At 33.7% G+C, this 20,467-nt stretch overlaps 1 protein-coding gene and 1 pseudogene across 1 annotated transcript in view; both read left to right on the top strand.

Annotated features, from left to right (window-relative positions):
• The window catches only part of LOC133178446 (laminin subunit gamma-1-like), a 39,270-nt gene extending 27,913 nt beyond the window's left edge, over positions 1–11,357 (top strand). The window contains exons 10-20 of the mRNA XM_061313143.1: positions 131–247; positions 723–1,025; positions 2,131–2,358; positions 2,583–2,768; positions 3,064–3,202; positions 3,294–3,406; positions 3,659–3,805; positions 4,858–5,047; positions 10,333–10,422; positions 10,837–10,935; positions 11,234–11,357. Of these exons, the coding sequence (XP_061169127.1) occupies positions 131–247; positions 723–1,025; positions 2,131–2,358; positions 2,583–2,768; positions 3,064–3,202; positions 3,294–3,406; positions 3,659–3,805; positions 4,858–5,047; positions 10,333–10,422; positions 10,837–10,935; positions 11,234–11,357 (1,736 nt within the window). The remainder of the gene's footprint in view (positions 1–130; positions 248–722; positions 1,026–2,130; positions 2,359–2,582; positions 2,769–3,063; positions 3,203–3,293; positions 3,407–3,658; positions 3,806–4,857; positions 5,048–10,332; positions 10,423–10,836; positions 10,936–11,233) is intronic.
• Positions 11,358–11,471: 114 nt separating this feature from the next.
• LOC133178445 (toll-like receptor 13) lies at positions 11,472–20,243 on the top strand (annotated as a pseudogene).
• Positions 20,244–20,467: the final 224 nt, after the last annotated feature.

Below are 20,467 nucleotides of genomic sequence, written 5' to 3'. Positions count from 1 at the left end.
TTTTCAATGAAAGGAGAATTAGAAACTAATACATCTTTTTCTATTAAAAACTTTTTGAAGCAGATTTTTTTTTTTAAACCAAAAATTGGAAATATCTGTGTTGATTGTAAAACCACGTCATCATTAACAGGAAAGCAAAGATGGACAGCTGCAGACCGAGCTAACAATATGATTGCCACTGAGTATAATGCACAGAACCTGGAGGTGTCAGCACCAGGATCAGGACAAGTGTATTTCGTAGCACCAGGTTATTGACCTTGCTGTGTCAATGGCATAAATATGTTTTTGTTCTTATGTAAACTAATGTAAATCAAGGAAATTTTCTTCTTGAATAGTCAGTGAATTCGAAAAGTTCATTGTTTTATCAGTATTAGATACATGTTCTGTAAGTTATATGCTGGTTGCTACATGCAAGATCATATTTTTTTCACAAAAAAATGAATATTGGTGAAGGCATCATATATTCTCCCCTTTTAATCTTATAGTATGTATATATTTGACACCTTGAGATGATGTGTAGACTACAGTTTTCTGCATACATGAACTGTCCATTACTCTGTGTAGAAAGACGAATAAATAACAACTGAAAATGGCACAGTTCTTAAAATGTGTAGTTCAAGTTTTTACATTTGTTTTTATGAAAATGTACTTGTATGGATTTTAGTCAACTCTCAATCATATTAACACAGATTCTTGTTAAAATGACTATTGTTGCTTTTCAGCTCGTTACTTGGGTGACCAGAGATTCAGTTATAATCAGCATCTGACCTTTGACCTGAGAATTGGGGAGGAGGACTCTAGGCCCTCAGTGGTGGACATCCTCTTTGAGGGAGCTGGTCAGCAATTCTCCACAGCCATCTTTGTCCAGGGAAATGACAAGCCTTCAATAGAAACCAAAACCTTTAAGTACAGACTGAATGAGAGGCAGGAATCCCAGTGGGTTCCTAGACTTAACTCCCAGGCTTTTATCTCCATACTGGCTAACTTGACTGGACTTAAGATCAGAGCCACCTACAACAATCAGGGTTTGTACAATTTGATCAATGAGGGTTGTTCGGAAAGTTCGCGGACTTACGCCATATCTTTTTTTTTATTTAACGTCATATTATATCCAAACTTGGTAGAAATGTTTAACAATAAATTCAAGTGATTTGTTTTAAAAATTTTAAAGATATCGTGATTTATTTCAAACTTATTCAAATTTAGTAATTTACAAACAATACACTAAATTATCCTTTTCAAAATGGCTCAAAACCAAAAAAATTCTGAACGTTAACATTAAGAATTGTTACAACGTTTCATATTCCAAATTATGAATAAATAGTTTGCTTCGTGGAAAAGAAACTAATTTCAGAGGATAGGTAGTCATAATTGAGAAAGGTAAAAAGCTGACGTCGTAGAACGTCACGAAGCAGCGGATAACGATACAATTTTGTGATGTACTCTGGAAAACTCAAATAGAAACTCTGAAAACGCTTGAGGAAGCAGGAAATATGTCAAGCGATCCCTGCATGTGTGTGTGTAAATGGCCCAGGCGGCATTTGAATGGTATAGACTCTGTATCAGACGAGAACAATCTATGAGGTAATGGATTGTCTGTAAACATCTGAAAAAAAACTCAAATTTGGTAAGATGGAAAGAGAAAAGCACTTCACAGTTGCTGATTTTGTGAGAGCACAGTTACGCGGTAAAAAAACATTGACAAACAAAATAATGCCCCTGGAACAATGCTAAGCAAAATAAAATTCAATTGATAGAAAAACGTTCTTAATAAGTGAATATTGGATCAGACTGTGAAATTTATAGGGAGAATATTTTTGAGAACCTCATGTCGCTATGTTTTTACGTTATAATGTTGCTCCGGGGTGACCAAACATGTCGATTTTAAAATTAAGTAAATTGATTGCTATTAAATCGAATGGTATGACACTTTACACATCAACAAAATAGATATTTTCACATATGATAATGTGCTCATTTTTTAAATTTTTTTGAAAGTAATATAACGAAGATTGACATGGTCCACGAACTTTCCAAACAACCCTCGTACTTTTAGGTAAAGCAGATATAAAGATTCATTCATTCATTAACCTTGACTGTTCAGAATGATTCTCATAACCCTGTTTGTAGGAGTGGGTTTCATTGACAACATTAGGTTGGAAACTGCTAGAGCTGGGTCAAATGGGAAAGACCCAGCCACTTGGGTGGAGCAGTGCACATGCCCTGAGGGATTTGTAGGACAGTTCTGTGAGTCATGTGCTGGGGGATACAAGAGAGACCCTCCCAATAGTGGCCCATTCTCTTCCTGTGTGCCCTGCCAATGTGTTGGACACTCAGATAGCTGTGACCCAGATTCAGGTTCTGTTATTTTATTCTTTTAAATCATTGAGAATTACAAAGATAAACTGAGGAAAACTTGTCAAATTTTAAGGTTGATCGTAAAAATCTTCAAAAAGGATTGCTTAGTTAGTGAAATATGTATAAAAACATTATGGGAAATTCAAAAGAAAGTTTCTTTAATAATGTTTAATTGAAACTAACCTTATTTTATTCAACTCATGATTTTTACTCTTGGCTTCCAGGAAGATGTATCTGTCAGCACAATACAGAGGGAGATTTCTGTGAGAGATGTATTGCAGGTTACTATGGTAACCCTAAAAATGGCTCTGAGTATGACTGCAAGCCGTGTCCCTGTCTTGATGGAGGGCCCTGTACCCAGCTACACAATGGGGATGTTGTATGTACAGCCTGTAAAGAAGGCCATGGGGGTAAGTATTGCCATTTACCCTGAGTTATATTCAGAGTAGGTTTAAGTATAATGTAGGACATCTTAAAATGCTAAATATTGATTGTTATGCGTTATATCAAATAAAGGCAAAGACTGATAAATTCTGTACTTTCAATGTTAAGATTTAAAAGCAGTCACGATATTTTTTAAAGAGGGTGTTACGAATTATCAGTGGACATTCGGTAGAGTATCTCAAATGAGCATTAAAGCTCCTTTGAAAAGAAAACATAGTTCTTAAGCTTTATTGTAATGTTCATTTCTATATTTAATTATAGGAAATCTGTGTGATATTTGCTTGGATGGTTACCATGGAAATCCTAAAGAAGGACATGGGGTCCATGCGGATTACAGAGCTTGTCAGAAGTGTTTCTGTAATAAGAACATTGACCAACATGCCATCCGCAACTGTGATTCGTAAGTAGGATAAAAGATTTAACAAATCCATTTCATGTTCTGAAAAACCTTGTGTAATAATGCTTAATGATATGAAATTATCTACTTTCAGACGAAGTGGAGAATGTTTAAGGTGTATCTACAACACTGATGGATTTTATTGTGAGAAATGTTTACCAAATTTCTATGGTGATGCCTTAGCCATGCCTAAAGGGAACTGCACAGGTAATTAATTTTCTGCTGTAAATTGCTTTATTTTCAGGATCTTTGTTTTCCAGTTCATCTATTTTCCTGAGATTTTCTTCAAGTAAAGTTAAATTCTGTTTTTAAAAATTTAAACATTTGGTTACTTCAGAACTCTACGTTTAGTTCAGTGTCTTGTAAAAATAAAATCATTAGAAATGGTTGACAGTATGAAAAAAATTCTTTATTAAGTCTTAATGAAATATCAAGTCTTGACCATTGAACTTGTTTTAGCCTGTAACTGCTATCCCCCTGGAACACTAGAGATTAGCGGCCTGCAGTGTGACTCCAGAAATGGACAGTGCACCTGTCAGGACCATGTGGTGGGGAGACAGTGTGACTTATGTGAAGAGGGATACTGGAACATCAACACGGGGACAGGTAAATGGCCCAATTCACGTGCATGTGCATCCACAGAAATATTTTGATATGACCTTGTTTGTGTGTGTTTCCAGCTTTCAACGTAAATCAAAAATATATTTCTTGTTCCTATGCACATGTAGTTGACCCATCAGGAAAGAAATCTTGTAATCGTACGCAAAAAATTCCAAGCCAAAGAATTTTCTATTTTCATATAAATGTCAATGTTTATTCAGTTTTGACACATAAAGATTTGAAAATAAGCTATGTTACTGTTTATTCAGTTTTGACACACAACGATTTAAAAATAAGTTATATTACGGATAAAAATGAGTTCATTTTTAACATGCAGCTCTGCTTATATTTTTTATCTCACCTGAACCGAAGGCTCAAGTGAGCTTTTCTGATCAAAATTTGTCTGTTGTCTGTCGTCGTTGGCGTTGTTATTGTCGTCGTTAACTGTTACAATTTCATCTTCCTGTACAGAACCACTGGGCCATTTTCAACCAAACTTGCAAAAAAGTATCCTTATTTGAAGGAAATCCAAGAATCTTCAAATGAAAGGCAACGCCTTCTTCAAAGGGGAGATCAATGTGAAACTGTGAAAAGCTTATGACATCGTTTAAAATTCTTCCTAAAATCCGATGGACCAGAAGATATAAAACATGTGGGCTATCCTCAGATAGTGTAGATTCAACTTTAATCAAATCAAGAACCAACCCCCCCCCCCCCCCATCGAGCTAGAATGAGGTCACAGTAGGCTACCAAAGTTTTACATTGGAATATATTTGAAACATCTCTAAAATCCCCTTCCCAAAAACAGCAAAGCGACGATTGGTCATATTTATATGGCAGCATTTTCAGATAGTGTAGACTCAAATTTGTTCAATTCATGACCCCTCTTTATACATGTAGGTTGGGACTACTTATATTTTTAAACTTTTGAATACTGAACTGAATTCTGCTTTCTCCTAGCCAAAATGCTCAGGTGAGCGATGTGGCTCATGGGCCTCTTGTTATGACTTTTACCAGTTTACTTTTAGGGATTACTTCATAAATCTTTATGTCTACAGGCTGTGAGAGCTGTAATTGTGATCCGTTGGGATCTTTGAAAGACGTTTGTAATCAGGTAACAGGACAGTGCCAGTGTCGGCCAGGCGTTACAGGACTCAAGTGTGACCAGTGTCAGCCATACCACTATGGATTCTCTAACACTGGATGTACAGGTAGATTTACAATTCTTGGCAATGATGGAAAGTTATCGTAAACACTACAGGCCTAAATAATTACTGATAGTGCCACTTTTTACTGATAATTTCTGATATTTGCTAGTATTATACTGTTGGTGCTGAGAATTTCTGATATTTGCTGATATTTTTACTGTTGTTACTGATAATTGCTGTTATTTCTGATAATTACTGATATTTACTGTCGTTTTTACTGTGGGTTCTGATAATTACTGATATTTGCTGAGAGTTACTGTTGGTACTGAGAATTGCTGATAATTACTGAGAATATTTTTCTGCACCCAGAAGATGTAAAACAATCCTAACAATGACTACAAATGGAGGGGAATTGGTTGAAAGGAAGAATGAGGAAAGAAAATCCGTTAAAATCGTTAGGAATCGTTCTTATTTTAAAACATGATTTCAGAAAAAAAAAAAAAAAAAAACTGGTAGATGAAACTTTTTAAAGACTTGTTAAACTCTACCTGCTACAATAATAGTTTTACATGTAATTAAAAAATAATCCTTTAAAGCTTGTACTCATTTTTTCAGTGCAGTAGTTGTTATACATAAAAAAGTTCTGTTGAAAGCGCTTTCAGAATTTCTTGTCAAAAAAAATTAAATAAAGGATTACTTATTTAAAAAAAAAATAATAAAACAATAAATACAAAACAAACAAATATTACAGGACGTTTTTAGAAGACACACACATATTATTATAATAATGAGTCTGATGGAAGTATTGCAGTAAACATATCTGGAAGTCGGTCACTCTTTCTCGCTTCCCACGGGCGTGTTAAACAATTTTTAATTTAAATTCAAAAACAAAGAACAGAGGATGTAATTTATATCTAATGCTTACAACTGAAAGAACTTTGATTACAGAAATAAATTTAGAGAAGAAGACAATATCCCGATCTATTTATTTCTTTTTTTCATTTTGAAGATATTCAAGAGTACTTCCAAGTCTTAGAAAATTAATATAATTATACAAATGATAAGTACTTTTTTCACTAATCACAACGGTGCCTGATGTAAATTGTTTTCAGAAAAGAATTCTAAAATTTCCTTCCAATTAGTTCATTACATGCAACAGATGTGTGCTTGTCCCGGCATTATTCTTGAACTACGTCTTCTTTGAGTCTATACCTTGATCTGAAGTAAATATCTAAATAATAAAACATTTCTTAGATGTAATGTTAAATTATATTGAGAAGAATTTTAAAACCGAAAAAAATGCATTCCCATCACCCTGTAACAAATAAATAAATATTCATGTTAAGAATTCTGCTTATTATACCCCATAATGCACAATAACATGTACCCAACCTCGAGGAGAAATAAAAAGATTAGAACCACGGAAATATGAAGTTTGACACTGCATATTCTATACATCCTGGACCCTTGTTTACTTAAACTAAATTACTTCCCCTTTACCCCGAAGTAGACTGTTACACGGATAAACATTTTTTTCATTCATTTATCTATCTGTTTATATGTAACGAATTTATTTCTTCTGAAAAGAGACATTCTTAATTATGAGTTTTACTCATCAAGCTTAGCCGGAAATATAAAAATAGAAGTAATCCCCCCCCCCCCCCCCCTACAATTTTAGCTTAAACGTTCTAGTTTACAAGTATAGTGTTGATACATGTAACATCATATTTTGATACATTTAAATTCTTTATTTTTTCATGTAATTGTTGTCTTTCTGTTCTTTTTTCGCAAATGAACGAACCCATGAACGAAAGTGAGATATATAACACAGAGAGATATTTCATGTTCGTTATTTCATACATTTTTATCCACCTGTCATTTCCTTGTTGCGTAACTGACTGTTAGTGATATCCGGTGAGTCCCGGCCTTCGAGTGCCCTTTTCTCTCACTCGCCATGTCATACATGTATATATACAGTAGTGACACCTATTGCGTTATTTTCTTGCCACCGTACAGTGTATGTAACAGCGCTTCCGTTTGTGTACAATACCCATACATGTAGTACCCCGTCACTGTGTTCAAAAGTAATCAGAAACTACAGAACTCAGAAACTAAAATAATTATACTTGTAACATTTGGGATGAATAATAATATTTTTGTGGTAAATCAAACAGGATTTTGAACTTTTTCATGTAAAACAAATCTTATTTTAATATTCTGATGAATCTAAGTGCAACAGGAAAATAAGTCGCAGTAACTGTAAATGAGGGATAGATTGTGAATTAAGTTAGAAATAATTCATACTGACATATAACATGCTAATTCTCTGTTACATGACATTGTGAAAATACTATTTCATTTTCAAGTTTAATAAATAAATTTTATTTGACGCCAAATCCTTGCATATTCCTTGGCTTGTTTCAATTAACTCCTTCAAGACGCTAAACTTTGTATAAAAATATTCCAGATCTTTTGTTTTCCTATACAAATCAACAATACTTCCGTGTGTATTCTACTTGTACAGTATGTCCTCATTTACACATGTAAATGTCTACCCTTCTGCAAAAATCTTCGAAATATTTTTTTCAAAAAAGAGACTCAGTCCTAAATAAGACACATCATTGATTAAGGAAGCGCTATTTCCAGAAACCAATTCTGTTGGAAAAAGTTCTAATACTTCATTTTAGGATGATAATAGATCGCGCGTGCCCCCCCCCCCCCTCCCCTTTTCAAAACTTATTTGCTACAAACTTAAGGTTAAGCTTCTTCGTGTAATTAGCCCGTTTTAAGATATCCAACAATTAAAACATATAAAATATTAGCATTAAGATTAATTTTATTTATTTTAACGACAATACATGTTCAGTAAAATGATATATGAATTGTGTTAATTTTTCTAAGGATATGAAATAATTACGCTGAGGTTTTATGAGTATCGAATATTTACTGACAGTCCATGAGAAATCTTTATTTTTTAAAAATATCTTTGACGACACAAATGGAATCATGATCAATGCATTCGAGAAACATTATTATACGGTATCTGTTTTAACAAGTAAAGGTTTTGAACTACTTGTTACATGTTTCCGATGAAAATCTGTAATGCTGTAGAAAATGTTCAACATTACAATGTGTGAACGGACTGGTGATGTATCAATCTTGACTTACTTTTATCCAATCGCTTATAATACTTAAGAGCGGCGGATCAAGAATTTACTGAAACAAATAACTGCAGTACTTTATATGGCATTGAAAATGAACGGTTTTAATTTTTTTTTTTTACATGTGTTCTTTAGATAACGTTTCACTCATATTGGGACGCTATAATTATTTTCCTATTAAAAGCTGCGAATTTCGACTTGTACGCAGCACTTACATGTGTATGTATATGTTCATAAATCAGTGGCATGATCTTCCGTGTTCAACTTTTGACATGTACACGGCGGCATTTTTTATTTATGAGCAATCTGCCTCCTGCATATTTCGATCTGTACTCTGCACTTATAAACAAAGAGCAGAGAGGGATCTTTCTCGTGAATCTGCACTTACTCGTGTATTTGATCACCGAAGAATCTTTTTTGTGCCAGCACCTACTTTGACAGAAGACCGCGGTTTATACATGTACAGTCCCATCCGAAGGACCGATCTCCATGTCCAACATCACCGCATCATATGTATAGATTAAATATGAATCCAATTAATTTTTTTAATTGGTTTTTATGATAAGAAACTGATTTATTACGTCCGTTTTAGGCCTACGAGTCATCGATTGAAAAAATACACGTAAGTCCCTGGGAACTAAGGAACAGGATGAAATGAGAGGGGTGGGGTGGGGGGGGGGGGGGGGTGGCAGATTGAATCTTCTTATAGAGAGAGATATTTAAGTTTTTTTTTCATGTATATGATTACTTTAAAAATATTTTTTTATGACAAAATGTATACTTTCCTTGCTGTCACTCAAGTTACAAATTCTTAATAATCACGGGTTTAAAAAAAAATATAAAGAATAAATTATAGAATTAAATTAATTTGTTTAATTTATTAAATCCATCCACCCCCGGTCTTTTCTAAATTTTACATTTCATGAACTTGGAAAATAATCTCAGTAATTATCAGCAATTCTCAGTACCAACAGTAACTCTCAGCAAATATCAGTAATTATCAGAACCCACAGTAAAAACGACAGTAAATATCAGTAATTATCAGAACCAACAGCAATTATCAGTAACAACAGTAAATATATCAGCAAATATCAGAAATTCTCAGTACCAACAGTATAATATCAGTAATTATCAGAAATTATCAGTTAAACGTGGCACTATGAGTAATTTTTTAGGCCAGTAGTGAAATGATTAGCTCCCATAAATTCAAAAGTTAGAGTCAAAATAGAGTCCAAAAAAGTTTTATTGCCCCCACCCCCTAAAAACTATACCGACATGTATAGTTGCGCCGCGTTAATTCGGACGAAATTAATCCGGACACTGCACGTTCCTGACGATATTTTTTGAAAACCGATTTTCCATGTTGTTCTGTCTCATTTATCGGGAAAATCGCGCTCCGCATCCAGGTGGTCGATTTCTTCTACAAAACGTAGCATTTCATTGAAAAATGACTCGTTCATCCGGACGGCAATTTTTCAAGGATCGGAACGACTTTTTCACACTAATCTTGCAATAGTGTTAATTGTTGAAAAAAACATTAACCATGCAGTCGATTTCCTGTGACTTCCAAACAAATAGCGTCTATAATTAGCTTGATTTTAAGGTATCCGAATCACATTAGACCACTTGACAAATCCTTTCATGTCGGTACATTCAGGGTCCTGTCCATATTCTCCGTAATTTTAACAAAATGAACTTTAAAACGTTATTTTAACACAATATATGCAATTATTCATCCAAAACGATTGAAATGCAAATAAAATAGTATTTAAGTCAAAATTAAAAATTATTTGCACGAATTCAAGTCCGATCTCGAGCAAGCGTGATCTCCAGTGACAGCAATGGCGGCTCAAGTGATAAAGTGCCGTGAGACACTCGGGGCCATTTTACTCTGATAAAAAGAGAAAAGATAGGCCAGCCCCTAAGAAAAATAACAAAAATTTAACAAAAATTTAAATGAGCCAATGGTTAAGACAAAAATTATGCAATTTTCACGATGACAATCAGGATAGTTGTGACCTTTGCTGTCTTGGATTCTCGTCACTTAAATCTTCGACGAAGATCAAAACAAATGACTGGCAAATGGGACGTGTATAGTAAAATGGGCTTCCCAAGTTAACGACCTCCAGTCCTGCACTAATCGTCGTTTGGGTCCGCTTCTTTTTACACCACAACATGCAAAAGGAGAGATGAAGATGGGATTAGATGGTTATTTGTAATGTAGCCTTTGTGGTTCCATGAACAGAGTTGCGTATGGCAGTTCATACATCGATCACAACAAGAGGGATCAACAGAACTTTACAGCAAGTACCAGGTTTGTAGCAGGTACTTTTTTAATTCAAAATGATGTGGATAGCTGAAATACATATAAGTAGAATATAAAATAACTGTTCAATTTTTGATTTGAGAATCTTAAAAACCTTATATAAAAGAATATGAATAATCGATGTAGCTATGATCGACTCCATTTGGAGGACCCCAGAGAGTGAATAACTTTCTCACAACACCGGATCTCCGATATATATCTCATAAAAACCTGAATGTAATGGAGAGGAGAGCAGGTCACATCATAAAAACTTTGCCGAGAAAAGTTTGACGAATGCAGAAAAAACTGCTTTTAAGAAAGAAATTTTTTAGACTACTTGAATGGTTTGTGAAGTAGAAATATATATTATGGCCAATCAATGATGGTGGTATTGTTTCATAGTTATTGTTGTTGTTATTGTAGCGATGTTTCACGTTTAGAGGAGGACATTGCCCCTTTTGTAACTGATGTTTTATACGACAAAGATTTGGATTTGGCAGTCCTGGAGGTAGAATTTCAAGGGTATGTCTCAAGTGCTAGAAATTGATGAAGAGAACTTTGAAGAAAAAGAGAATTATTATACTTAAATGTGGCATATATTATGAATATTTGACATTACCATATTCAATTTTCGTTGTAATAAACTTCTTTGTGTACAGTGAGCCTTCAATACTCAGACATGTTCGCGAGGGTGTGGACTTCGTCAAAGAATATAGAGAAGGCAGTGAGGAAAGAGATAGATTTGTATATTATTTAATGGGTAAGGGTTATTACAGTTGAAACATGATGGCCTTTCAATTATGTTGATCTTCTATTATAGTGAGGTTGCACGTTCAGAGGAGGACAAGACTCCCTTTGTAACTGATGTTAATCATGTTATATATGACGAAGAGCTGTGTTCAGCAGTTCTGGAGGATGAATTTCAGGGGCATGTTTTCAAATGATAGAACATGGAGATATAGTTGTTGAGAATTTCGAGGGGAAAATACATTTTGCATGTTTCTTAATGTACAAGGACCCTTCAATACTCAGACGAACTACCACTAGTGTGTGCCAGGATGGGGAACCTGCCACCAAAAATAAGAAAGGCAGTGAGGGTGGAGAGAGTAATAGGTATGTAAACATATTCGCTTTTTTCTTCTTTTTTCTATGTACTTTTTACAAACTGTATTTTAACAATGTTTGACATGAAAAATGTGTTTTCCTCTTTTTCTTCACCTATTCAAAACCATATCACCGACTGTTACCTCTTGTAATCTTGGAAAGTGTTTTTGTGACCATAATGTCCATTCAGCCATATGCAGACCCGCAAAAAAGAAGCAACCATTGCAGTTTCGTCCCAGATTCCCACACATATCAGACGTATCCTTCCGGTATTTCACACGTCACAATTAAACGGCAGACGAGCTTAAAAGTCTGACAAGTCTCCCTTTAGAAACATTAAGGCTTGAACATTTGAATTTGGAATACTTGGAGTCACGATTTTCCAAAATTTCGAAAAACTCACAATAAAAAACTTTCATCACAGATTCTGTGACCCCCACGTTTTACCGAAGAAGAAGCCGCTAAAACGGTCTTTTTTCCTTAAACTTCAATATGCCAACAAAGGAATTGACGTGGTTAATATAAGTAATATCTTTAATCACAAAAGGGTCCAGTCTTGTATTCCACCATATTTCAAGTTAAAGACTACACCTTGTATTTCCTACAAATATACATCGACTATTGCTTCCAAACTTTTTAATTACAAGAAAACTTTACAGTGCCTGGATATCGAATATCTGAAACATAATCCTCCATCGTGTTCATGTTCTTCTTCACCCTATAACTATAGTCCTGTTGGACACATTATTACTGGTGACGTAAATATAGTTAATAATGAGGACCTTAGATCACTAATTTTAAAAGGTCCTAAATATAGGGAACCCCGATCCTTCAACTGGCGTCGGAATTTCATAAATATTATGGATTCTGTAGAGGATTACGCCAGGCGATGGGCCAGACATGAAAAAGAAGACCTTGACAGTTTGTCAGAATGGATTAAATATATCAGATGTATGTTAAAATTGCGCATTAAAAGATTGAGAGGCAATATAAGAACCATCTATTCTTCTGTATTCAATAATCCAGAAGTGAAAAAAGAATTAGATAGATTACATGATCAGTACATACTGGTCCCTGCTGACAAAGCAGGTAACAACATTGTCTTTGTTTGTAAGGCTCATTATATTAAATGTATTTTAGAGGAACTTGGATTTAATTCTACAAGTGGTAATCCAACTTATACTCATAGTTCTCTTTCTAAGGAAGAAATTCTTCAAAATCATATGTCAGTTTTGAATATTTTTAATATTCCAAACAACCAAAATGAATTTGAACAACCATACCTATATTGGATTCCGAAACTTCATAAAAATCCTTACAAACAAAGATGCATAGCGGGTTCCAGTAAATGTTAAACCAAGCCTCTTTCTTTACTCCTCACTAAGATATTAACAGTAGTGGAGGGGAAACTTCAAGAGTACTATGCAACAATTTATTCGAGAAGTGGTGTAAATCAGATGTGGGTACTTAAAAATTCCAAGGAACTTTTGGAAAATTTGAAATCACAAGATTTTACCAAAATCAACAGCTTTAAAACTTGCGACTTTTCAACTTTATACAGAACCATTCCCCCACGATAAATTAAAATCCAAGCTTTTTGATATCATTGACATCTGCTTTTTCAATAAAAAAAATGGAACTCGTGAATTTACTTACCTTGTCATTGGTCATATGCAAAATTATTTTGTTAAATAACATTCTGATTGTACACACAAGTACACTGAAGTTGACATTAGAAAGATGCTTGAGTTTCTGATTGACAATATCTATGGTTTTTGGAGACCAGGTCTTCCAACAATCTATTGGAATTCCCATGGGTACCAATTGCGCCCCGTTATCAGCAGACCTTTTTTGTATTCATATGAAGCAGAATTTGTCCAAAGTCTTATACGTGAAAAGAAGAAAACACTTGCTGTGGCCTTCAACTCGACATTTAGATATATCGACGACGTATTGTCAATTAACAATGGTTATTTTCATTCTTATGTCGATACGATATATCCCGATGAGCTTGAGATAAAAGATACTAAAGAGTCTGACACATCTGTTCCATATTTGGACATTTTACTTGAAAAGGACGTTAATGGTAATCTAACAACCAAGCTTTATGATAAACGTGATGACTTTAACTTTTCAATCGTCAACTTCCCTTACTTATGCAGCAATATACCATCATCACCTGCATACGGCGTTTATATCTCTCAGTTGATTCGATATGCAAGAGCATGCTCTACGTATGTACAATTTTTAAAACGAGGTAAATTATTGACAAAGAAGTTGATGAAACAAGAATTTCAGCAGTCTCGTTTAAAGTCATCATTTCGTAAGTTCTATGGTCGATACAATGACCTTGTCAGCAAATACAATTTATCATTGAGTCAAATGCTGACTAACGTTTTTCATACTAATTGTTAGGCCATTATTTACATACTGAATTGTCGACGGATTTTTCCGTTATTTCCCGATCATGACAAGGAGCACACGGCGGGTGTGACCGGTCGGCAGGGGATGCTCACTCCTCCATGGCACCTGATGCCACCTCTGATGTTTTGGAGGTCCGTGTTCGCTCTGCACCTATTTTGTAATGTTTGATAGACTTTTGAGCTTGAATACTGTTCGTTATCTCCATATATTTCATTCTACGAGATTATTAAAAAATATGACGTCATCCTTACAGGTTCTCCTTCTGACCTCTAATAATTGGAAGAAAATTATACCGGACGTATTTAGATATGTTTCACATACAAGTCTGAGAACATTAGTGTTAGTGCAAAATCAGTTGTTCAACTTTACCTTTGATGTGCTTGAGACTAAATTTGACTACTTTAAATTTATTATTTTCCAGTTTAAAAGATTTGAGAATTCTTTGTCAGGTAGACACAGGAGGGTTTCCAAATGGAAACGCTTACAGCTTCAGTCAACGCTCAAGGTAGGTAGTGGGTTTAAAAATTCGCGCCTTCTGCGCATGATGACGCGCATAAGTCGTTAAACAAAAGCTAAGTCTTAAATGGTCATTCTTATTAAAATAATAAGAAAGCAATATTTCTAGGAGTTTTCAGTGAATTAGATTCATTAAAATATAATCAGAAATATAAATGTATGCACTTCCGGTTTTTCGGTAAACAACTTCATTTTCACAGTGTTCAATCAGAAACCCGGGATCTCATATTTCTGTTTGCAGATTCACTATTCCCTACTTCTTCTTTCAAAATTATAAAGTCAATTGTTTATAAGAATCTTTAGGTTGAAAACCTTTATTCTTTTTCTTTTAATTGCTCTAATAATTTTTTCTCACTTTTCTCACATAGAAAACATGATATTCTTGAGTATTATTTGTCAATAAATAATTCTGTCTATTAGATAAATTATAAAAACGTGTAATGAAAATGAGGAAAGTAACTTTTTTATTCCTGATTTTTGTACAATATGATGACACAAACCTGGCACTAAGCAAGATAATCATAGTTATGATGTGTTAATTATAAATGTGCATTATTGTTTACATGTAAAGTACACTGTATATATACATGCAGTATGCATTTCAATTATAAAATGAAATATTTGGAGATTATATTTCAAAAGCATGGTGCATGCTGGAACGTGAGAAACACATTTCAATAACCTCCACCATGAATATACATGTATATACACTTTAGTCTTCATAAAGCTGAAAAATCATAGAAGATGTTTCTTATTCACAAGTTTTATGCTTCCTTTGTTTTCATCCTGTATATATATGTTATTGATAATGATTCAATTCAAGCAGCCTATATCTAGCTATAAATATGGTATATATCTTAATTGACATGACTCAGACTGTAATACAGATTTACTAGTTGAATATAATTAATATTTTATATATTGACTAGTCTTAAAAAATATTCGTATGAAATTAAGTTGATTGAAATACTTATTTACGTGCAATTTAGGAATTATTTGTAAAGTATGCAGTGTGTTAAGGGGAATGAATATTGCTTTAAAGCAATCTGATTATTAGTCCCCTTCCAGTGAAACCAGAGGGCACTAGAGGTTTCCTCTTCGTCTGTCTGCCCATCTGTCTGTCTGTCTAATTGCGTAGCTGTCTCTCTGTCTGTCAGTCTGTCCCACTTGGTTTTCCGTACTTTTTTCTAAACGCTTGGAGATATTGAGCTCATTTTTGGTATGTGAATGTATCCTGATGAGTTATAGATGAAGTTTGCATTTGGTTTTGCTTCATTGATTTTTGACGGAATTATGACCTTTTAAATTTTTAATGGTTTTCCATTTTTTTTTTTTAAAGCTTAAACATATTGAGGTAATTTTTGTTTTAAGACTTTAAATTAATTGATAGATCAAGTTTGAATTTCATTCCGCTTCATTGAATTTTAACTGAATTAGGACATTTTCAATTTTTCATGGGAACCAGATTTCACTTGCCAATAGGGGACTAGTATTGCTATGGCAATGCTCACAGAATGCTTGTTAACCATCGTTCTATTATTTCTATATTTTTTTGATACCTGTTATAATTTTGTCATTATACATGATATTTAAAAGATGCATACATGCATTTTAATTTGATTCTATTCCTACATCAGCATGATCAGTGCTGCTGTATTTTCTACAGTCTCATAACATATAAAATATACATGTATATTCTAAAAATTCAAGATGTAAAGCCACTGTTTTATTGAAGTTTTTATTCCAACTCTCCTACAATTGGCCTTGACCTGTGGTCTTAAAATTTGGAAAGTTTATTTTAAAAAATGTTTGCAAGCATGCACATTTCTCTAGATATATGATCGTGCATTCTCTCTTGCAATGTATATAAACATATGCAAGAATACATGTACTATAAATGCATATTCTATTAATTATTATTATATTATACCCCACGCGTTTGTGGGGGGGGGGGTATATAGGTATCACCTTGCCCGTCTGTCCGCTTGTCTAGCTGTCTGTGCAAACATGTCCGGTTCATATCTTCTTACGGAGGAAATTAGAATCTTCTACTTCACACAAAGATTGCTCATGGCCTCAAGGTGTGTCATGTCCTTAACCCAAGGTCATTTGGGACAAGTTCAAGGTCACTGACAGAAAAAGTTCATAATTCGTGTTCGGTCTATATCTTTCTTATACAAAAACTTGAATCCAGGTCATTTGGGCAAGTTCAAGGTCACTGAAAGAAAAAGTTCATAATTCGTGTCCGGTCCATATCTTTCTTATGCAAAAACTTGAATCCAGGTCATTTTTTCAAGTTCAAGGTCACTGAAAGAAAAAGTTCATAATTCGTGTCCGGTCCATATCTTTCTTATGGATAAACTTGGTGAGTTCCCATTTTACACAAAGATTGCTTATGACCTACGGGTGTGTCAGGACTTTGATCCAAGGTCATTTGTGCAAGTTCAAGGTCACTGAAAGGAAAAAGTTCAAAATTCGTGTTCGGTCCATATCATCAGTATTGATGTTCAATAAGGCTATGCCTTAGTTTCATTTATTAAAATTTATAATGATCAATTACCAGTAAATGTTTAAACAAATTCTCAGCTATGTTAAGGAAGGAAATGGAAAATGCGACCTAATTACCTTCTTAAAATGTATTATTTTTAAAAATCTTTATAACAAAGTAACTGTTAACATGTAGGAAAGGTAATATAGATATCCATAATGGATAGGTTTGGGTCCGCACACAGTACCATTTATATCGCATGTATCAGCTGTGTGTCACGTGACTGGTATAAAAATAGAATTGATAAGCTGAATGTAGAAAATGACGCTAGTGCAAGGGCATACGCAAGTTTTTGGAGAGAAAAATTGTTACATATTAAAAAAGATTTACATCTGCTACCCGAAAAGTGCTGGGAGCTAGTTTGAACTGCTTCGGAAGTACTCGTAATTTTGCTGAAAATGCGTACAAAAGCTAAAAATTCCTACAATGTGTACTTTGCTTTAATTCTGTCATGAATAAAAATAATGCTACGCCGACCATAATCAGCTCCCAGCACTTTTTAAAATATACATGATATAAGCAATTGATATTCCGTATTTCAGCTCAAACAGTGTATTCTATGCCCTTGCACTTTTGAGGTTAATTAGGAATACAATTATCGTGTTAAGGATATTCTTTACATTCTATGTCATTGTGCAGCTCCATAGCACCTAGATAAAATAATAATCTATATATGTGTTTTAAATAAATTATTTACTTTCAATTTAATTGATTAGATTTAAACATTTGCGATGGTTTTATATTTATTTAAGCATTTTTGTAATTATTAAACCAATGGATCCACTCCTCTGGATCACTTGTACTGCGTCAAGTCAAGGCTAGTGACGTCATTTCTGACATGAGATTTGCTTCTAATTACTCGGCAGTGTTGTTATCAAATGTTGTGATTTTACATTCTTTTTTAAATAATTGATAAAATAAATGAATGCAAGTTATCATTTACGCATTATCATGTAGTTAAATAGATTTTTGTCGCTTGTGAAATTTTTAATGACGTCACAATGAAACTTCCCATACAGTGCATCACAAATGTGAACTCAGGCCTTCCTTAACGTAGCTGAGTTGTGAACACCAATACTAGTATCAATGACTTGGCACTTTCTCTGAAAAACCTAGCGGGGGGTATAAGTCCACTTTGGACAGTCCTAGTTAATTTTATTTTATAACCTTGACCTTATAATTATGACCTTGAACATTAAATGATCTATTGTGATGACATAGGTGATTAAAATTAAAAGACAATTAAATGTAGGAATTGATGGGTACACATTTTGCATTTATTATGAATTCATTCAAAACTTGCATTTCCTGATAAATCAATATAACAGATAAACCAGTAAAAGTTTTTGAACTTTTGTCAATGATAAGAAAATTTAGTCCATAACACCCAATTTTTTTTTTCAGAAGGTGAATATTTGAGGATGATTTGGTATAAATTTCAAATAAATCCTATGTTTTTGTCTTTTTTAATAGTAAAATGAAGAAGGTATTGTCCGTTTTCCCTATATAATCCTTTGTAAAATTACACGTAGGACCAATAAAAATGACTATATTTTGAGCGCTGTTACCTGACAAACTAGTCGGGGAATATTTTTCTTTTTTGGTACAGGGTTAACTTGTGAACTGACAATTCACCATACAAAATTTTTCAAAAATCGTATGTTTGGGACTTACACCAACGAGACTCCTTAAAAACCTTCAAAATTTCACATTAGAATGTCTACCAGACCTTCAAATACTGAATCTACAAAACACAAAACTTGGAAAACTTCTGCTTTGACTCTCAAAATGTTACCAACAGACTGGAGGAATTATATCTTGGAAATATTGGTATACAAAAAATGTGCATTAGGAACTTTGCCAATGCCTAAATAACCTTAAAAAGTTGTACCTTAGCAGGAATAAGATTAATAATTTTTCTAATTTTTGCAATCCAGAGGGAAAAAGCAATGTTCCAGGTCTTGAAGATTTCGACTTCAATTTTCTTCTTTGTCTAAACTAAGCAATAACTCTTTTAAGTGCCTTCTAGCTCTTCGCATCCTACATCTTAGGAATAATATTAAGAGATATATTCCAAACTTTTGTGGTGAAAGACGTTAAAACCTTACCCCAAATTTAACGAATCTTTACCTCTCAAAAACAGGCATAATAACATTAAAAGGCTATCGATTTCAATATCTACCACGACTGAAAACATTAGACCTCTGTTTCAGCTACTTTTCAGAAATGGCAGTGTTTTGCAATCAATCAGGGCGTAATTTACACCCAAATCTAAAAGATTTGTTTTTGTCAGATGCGAAAAACTAAAATAACTATTTAAAAACAACTTTCCTTGTCTTCAGTGTCTTCAAACCTTGAATATGGTCAGTACCGATTATATCAACTTTCCAATAACATATTTAGTCCGCTTAGATCTCATAAGTGGTTTCAAGTAGGATATGTAAAAAGTCTGAAAAGAATTTCTAAATATGCATTTCATATATCCAGCTTACTTACTATGAAGTTTACCTATAATGATTTCAATTTTGAGGCTACCACAAAATACTACCCTGAACACATGTTTAAATGGTGCTCAATTGTAAACAAGCTATATCTTGATAGAAACCATTTTCCAACAGGATCTCTAGGAAACGTGCTACTTTCAAAAGCCCTTACATAAATTAGCAACACTGTCCCTGGAAGAGAATGGACACCATTCATGAAGACACCTTTAAATGTTTGAAAGCATTGAAAAAATTTCTTTGAAACGAAATAAACTTATCGGATGGAAAGACACTGTTTTTTTTTAAACCTCACAAACTTAACTCGGTTGAATTTTGAATTGAGTAGGATTGCTGTATTAACAAAACATCAATTTCCCCGTATATTTTTTAACAATCTCGAGACATTTAGTCTTGCATACAATCCTTTCGACTGTGGTTGTGACATGATTTGGTTTAGCGATTTGCTACGGGATACAAATGAAACCATTCTGAATTTCCAAGAAAGATACACATGTCAAACACCCGGTAACATGCTTCGTAAGTCAATATTATCACTTACATGTACCCTTACAGAAGAAGATAGCAAAGAGAAAAAAATATGGCCTATTCCATTGATATCAATGTCAGTTTTTGCTTTTTTAGTGTCGAGATCAATTATTATTGCCGTTCAATTGCCAAGCATTAAAAATCTAGTTTATTATTATCGTTTAAAACAGATGGGTTTCTTAACAAATAAAAATACTAAAGTAAACTAAAGTTAGCTATAGTTTACTACAGTTAACTATAGTTTATCAAAATTCCAAATTTTTCACTATGATAAATCAAAGTTCCAAAGTTTTCACTATAGTAAATTAAAGTATCAAAGTTTTTATTATTATAGTAAATCAAAGTTTCAAAGTTTTAGTCAATGTTCTAAACTCAGATCTCAAGTTTTGAAACAGTATAGGGCTTCATATCAGTAACTGCACTTCCTTGGATT

The sequence above is a fragment of the Saccostrea echinata genome, unplaced genomic scaffold (assembly GCF_033153115.1).
Source record: "Saccostrea echinata isolate AGI-Se365-2 ecotype Australia unplaced genomic scaffold, CSIRO_AGI_Sech_v1 ptg000003l, whole genome shotgun sequence".
Taxonomy (NCBI): Eukaryota; Metazoa; Mollusca; class Bivalvia; order Ostreida; family Ostreidae; genus Saccostrea; species Saccostrea echinata.
The sequence above is the reverse complement of the archived record's forward strand: the minus strand, read 5'-3'. Positions and strand labels throughout refer to the sequence as shown.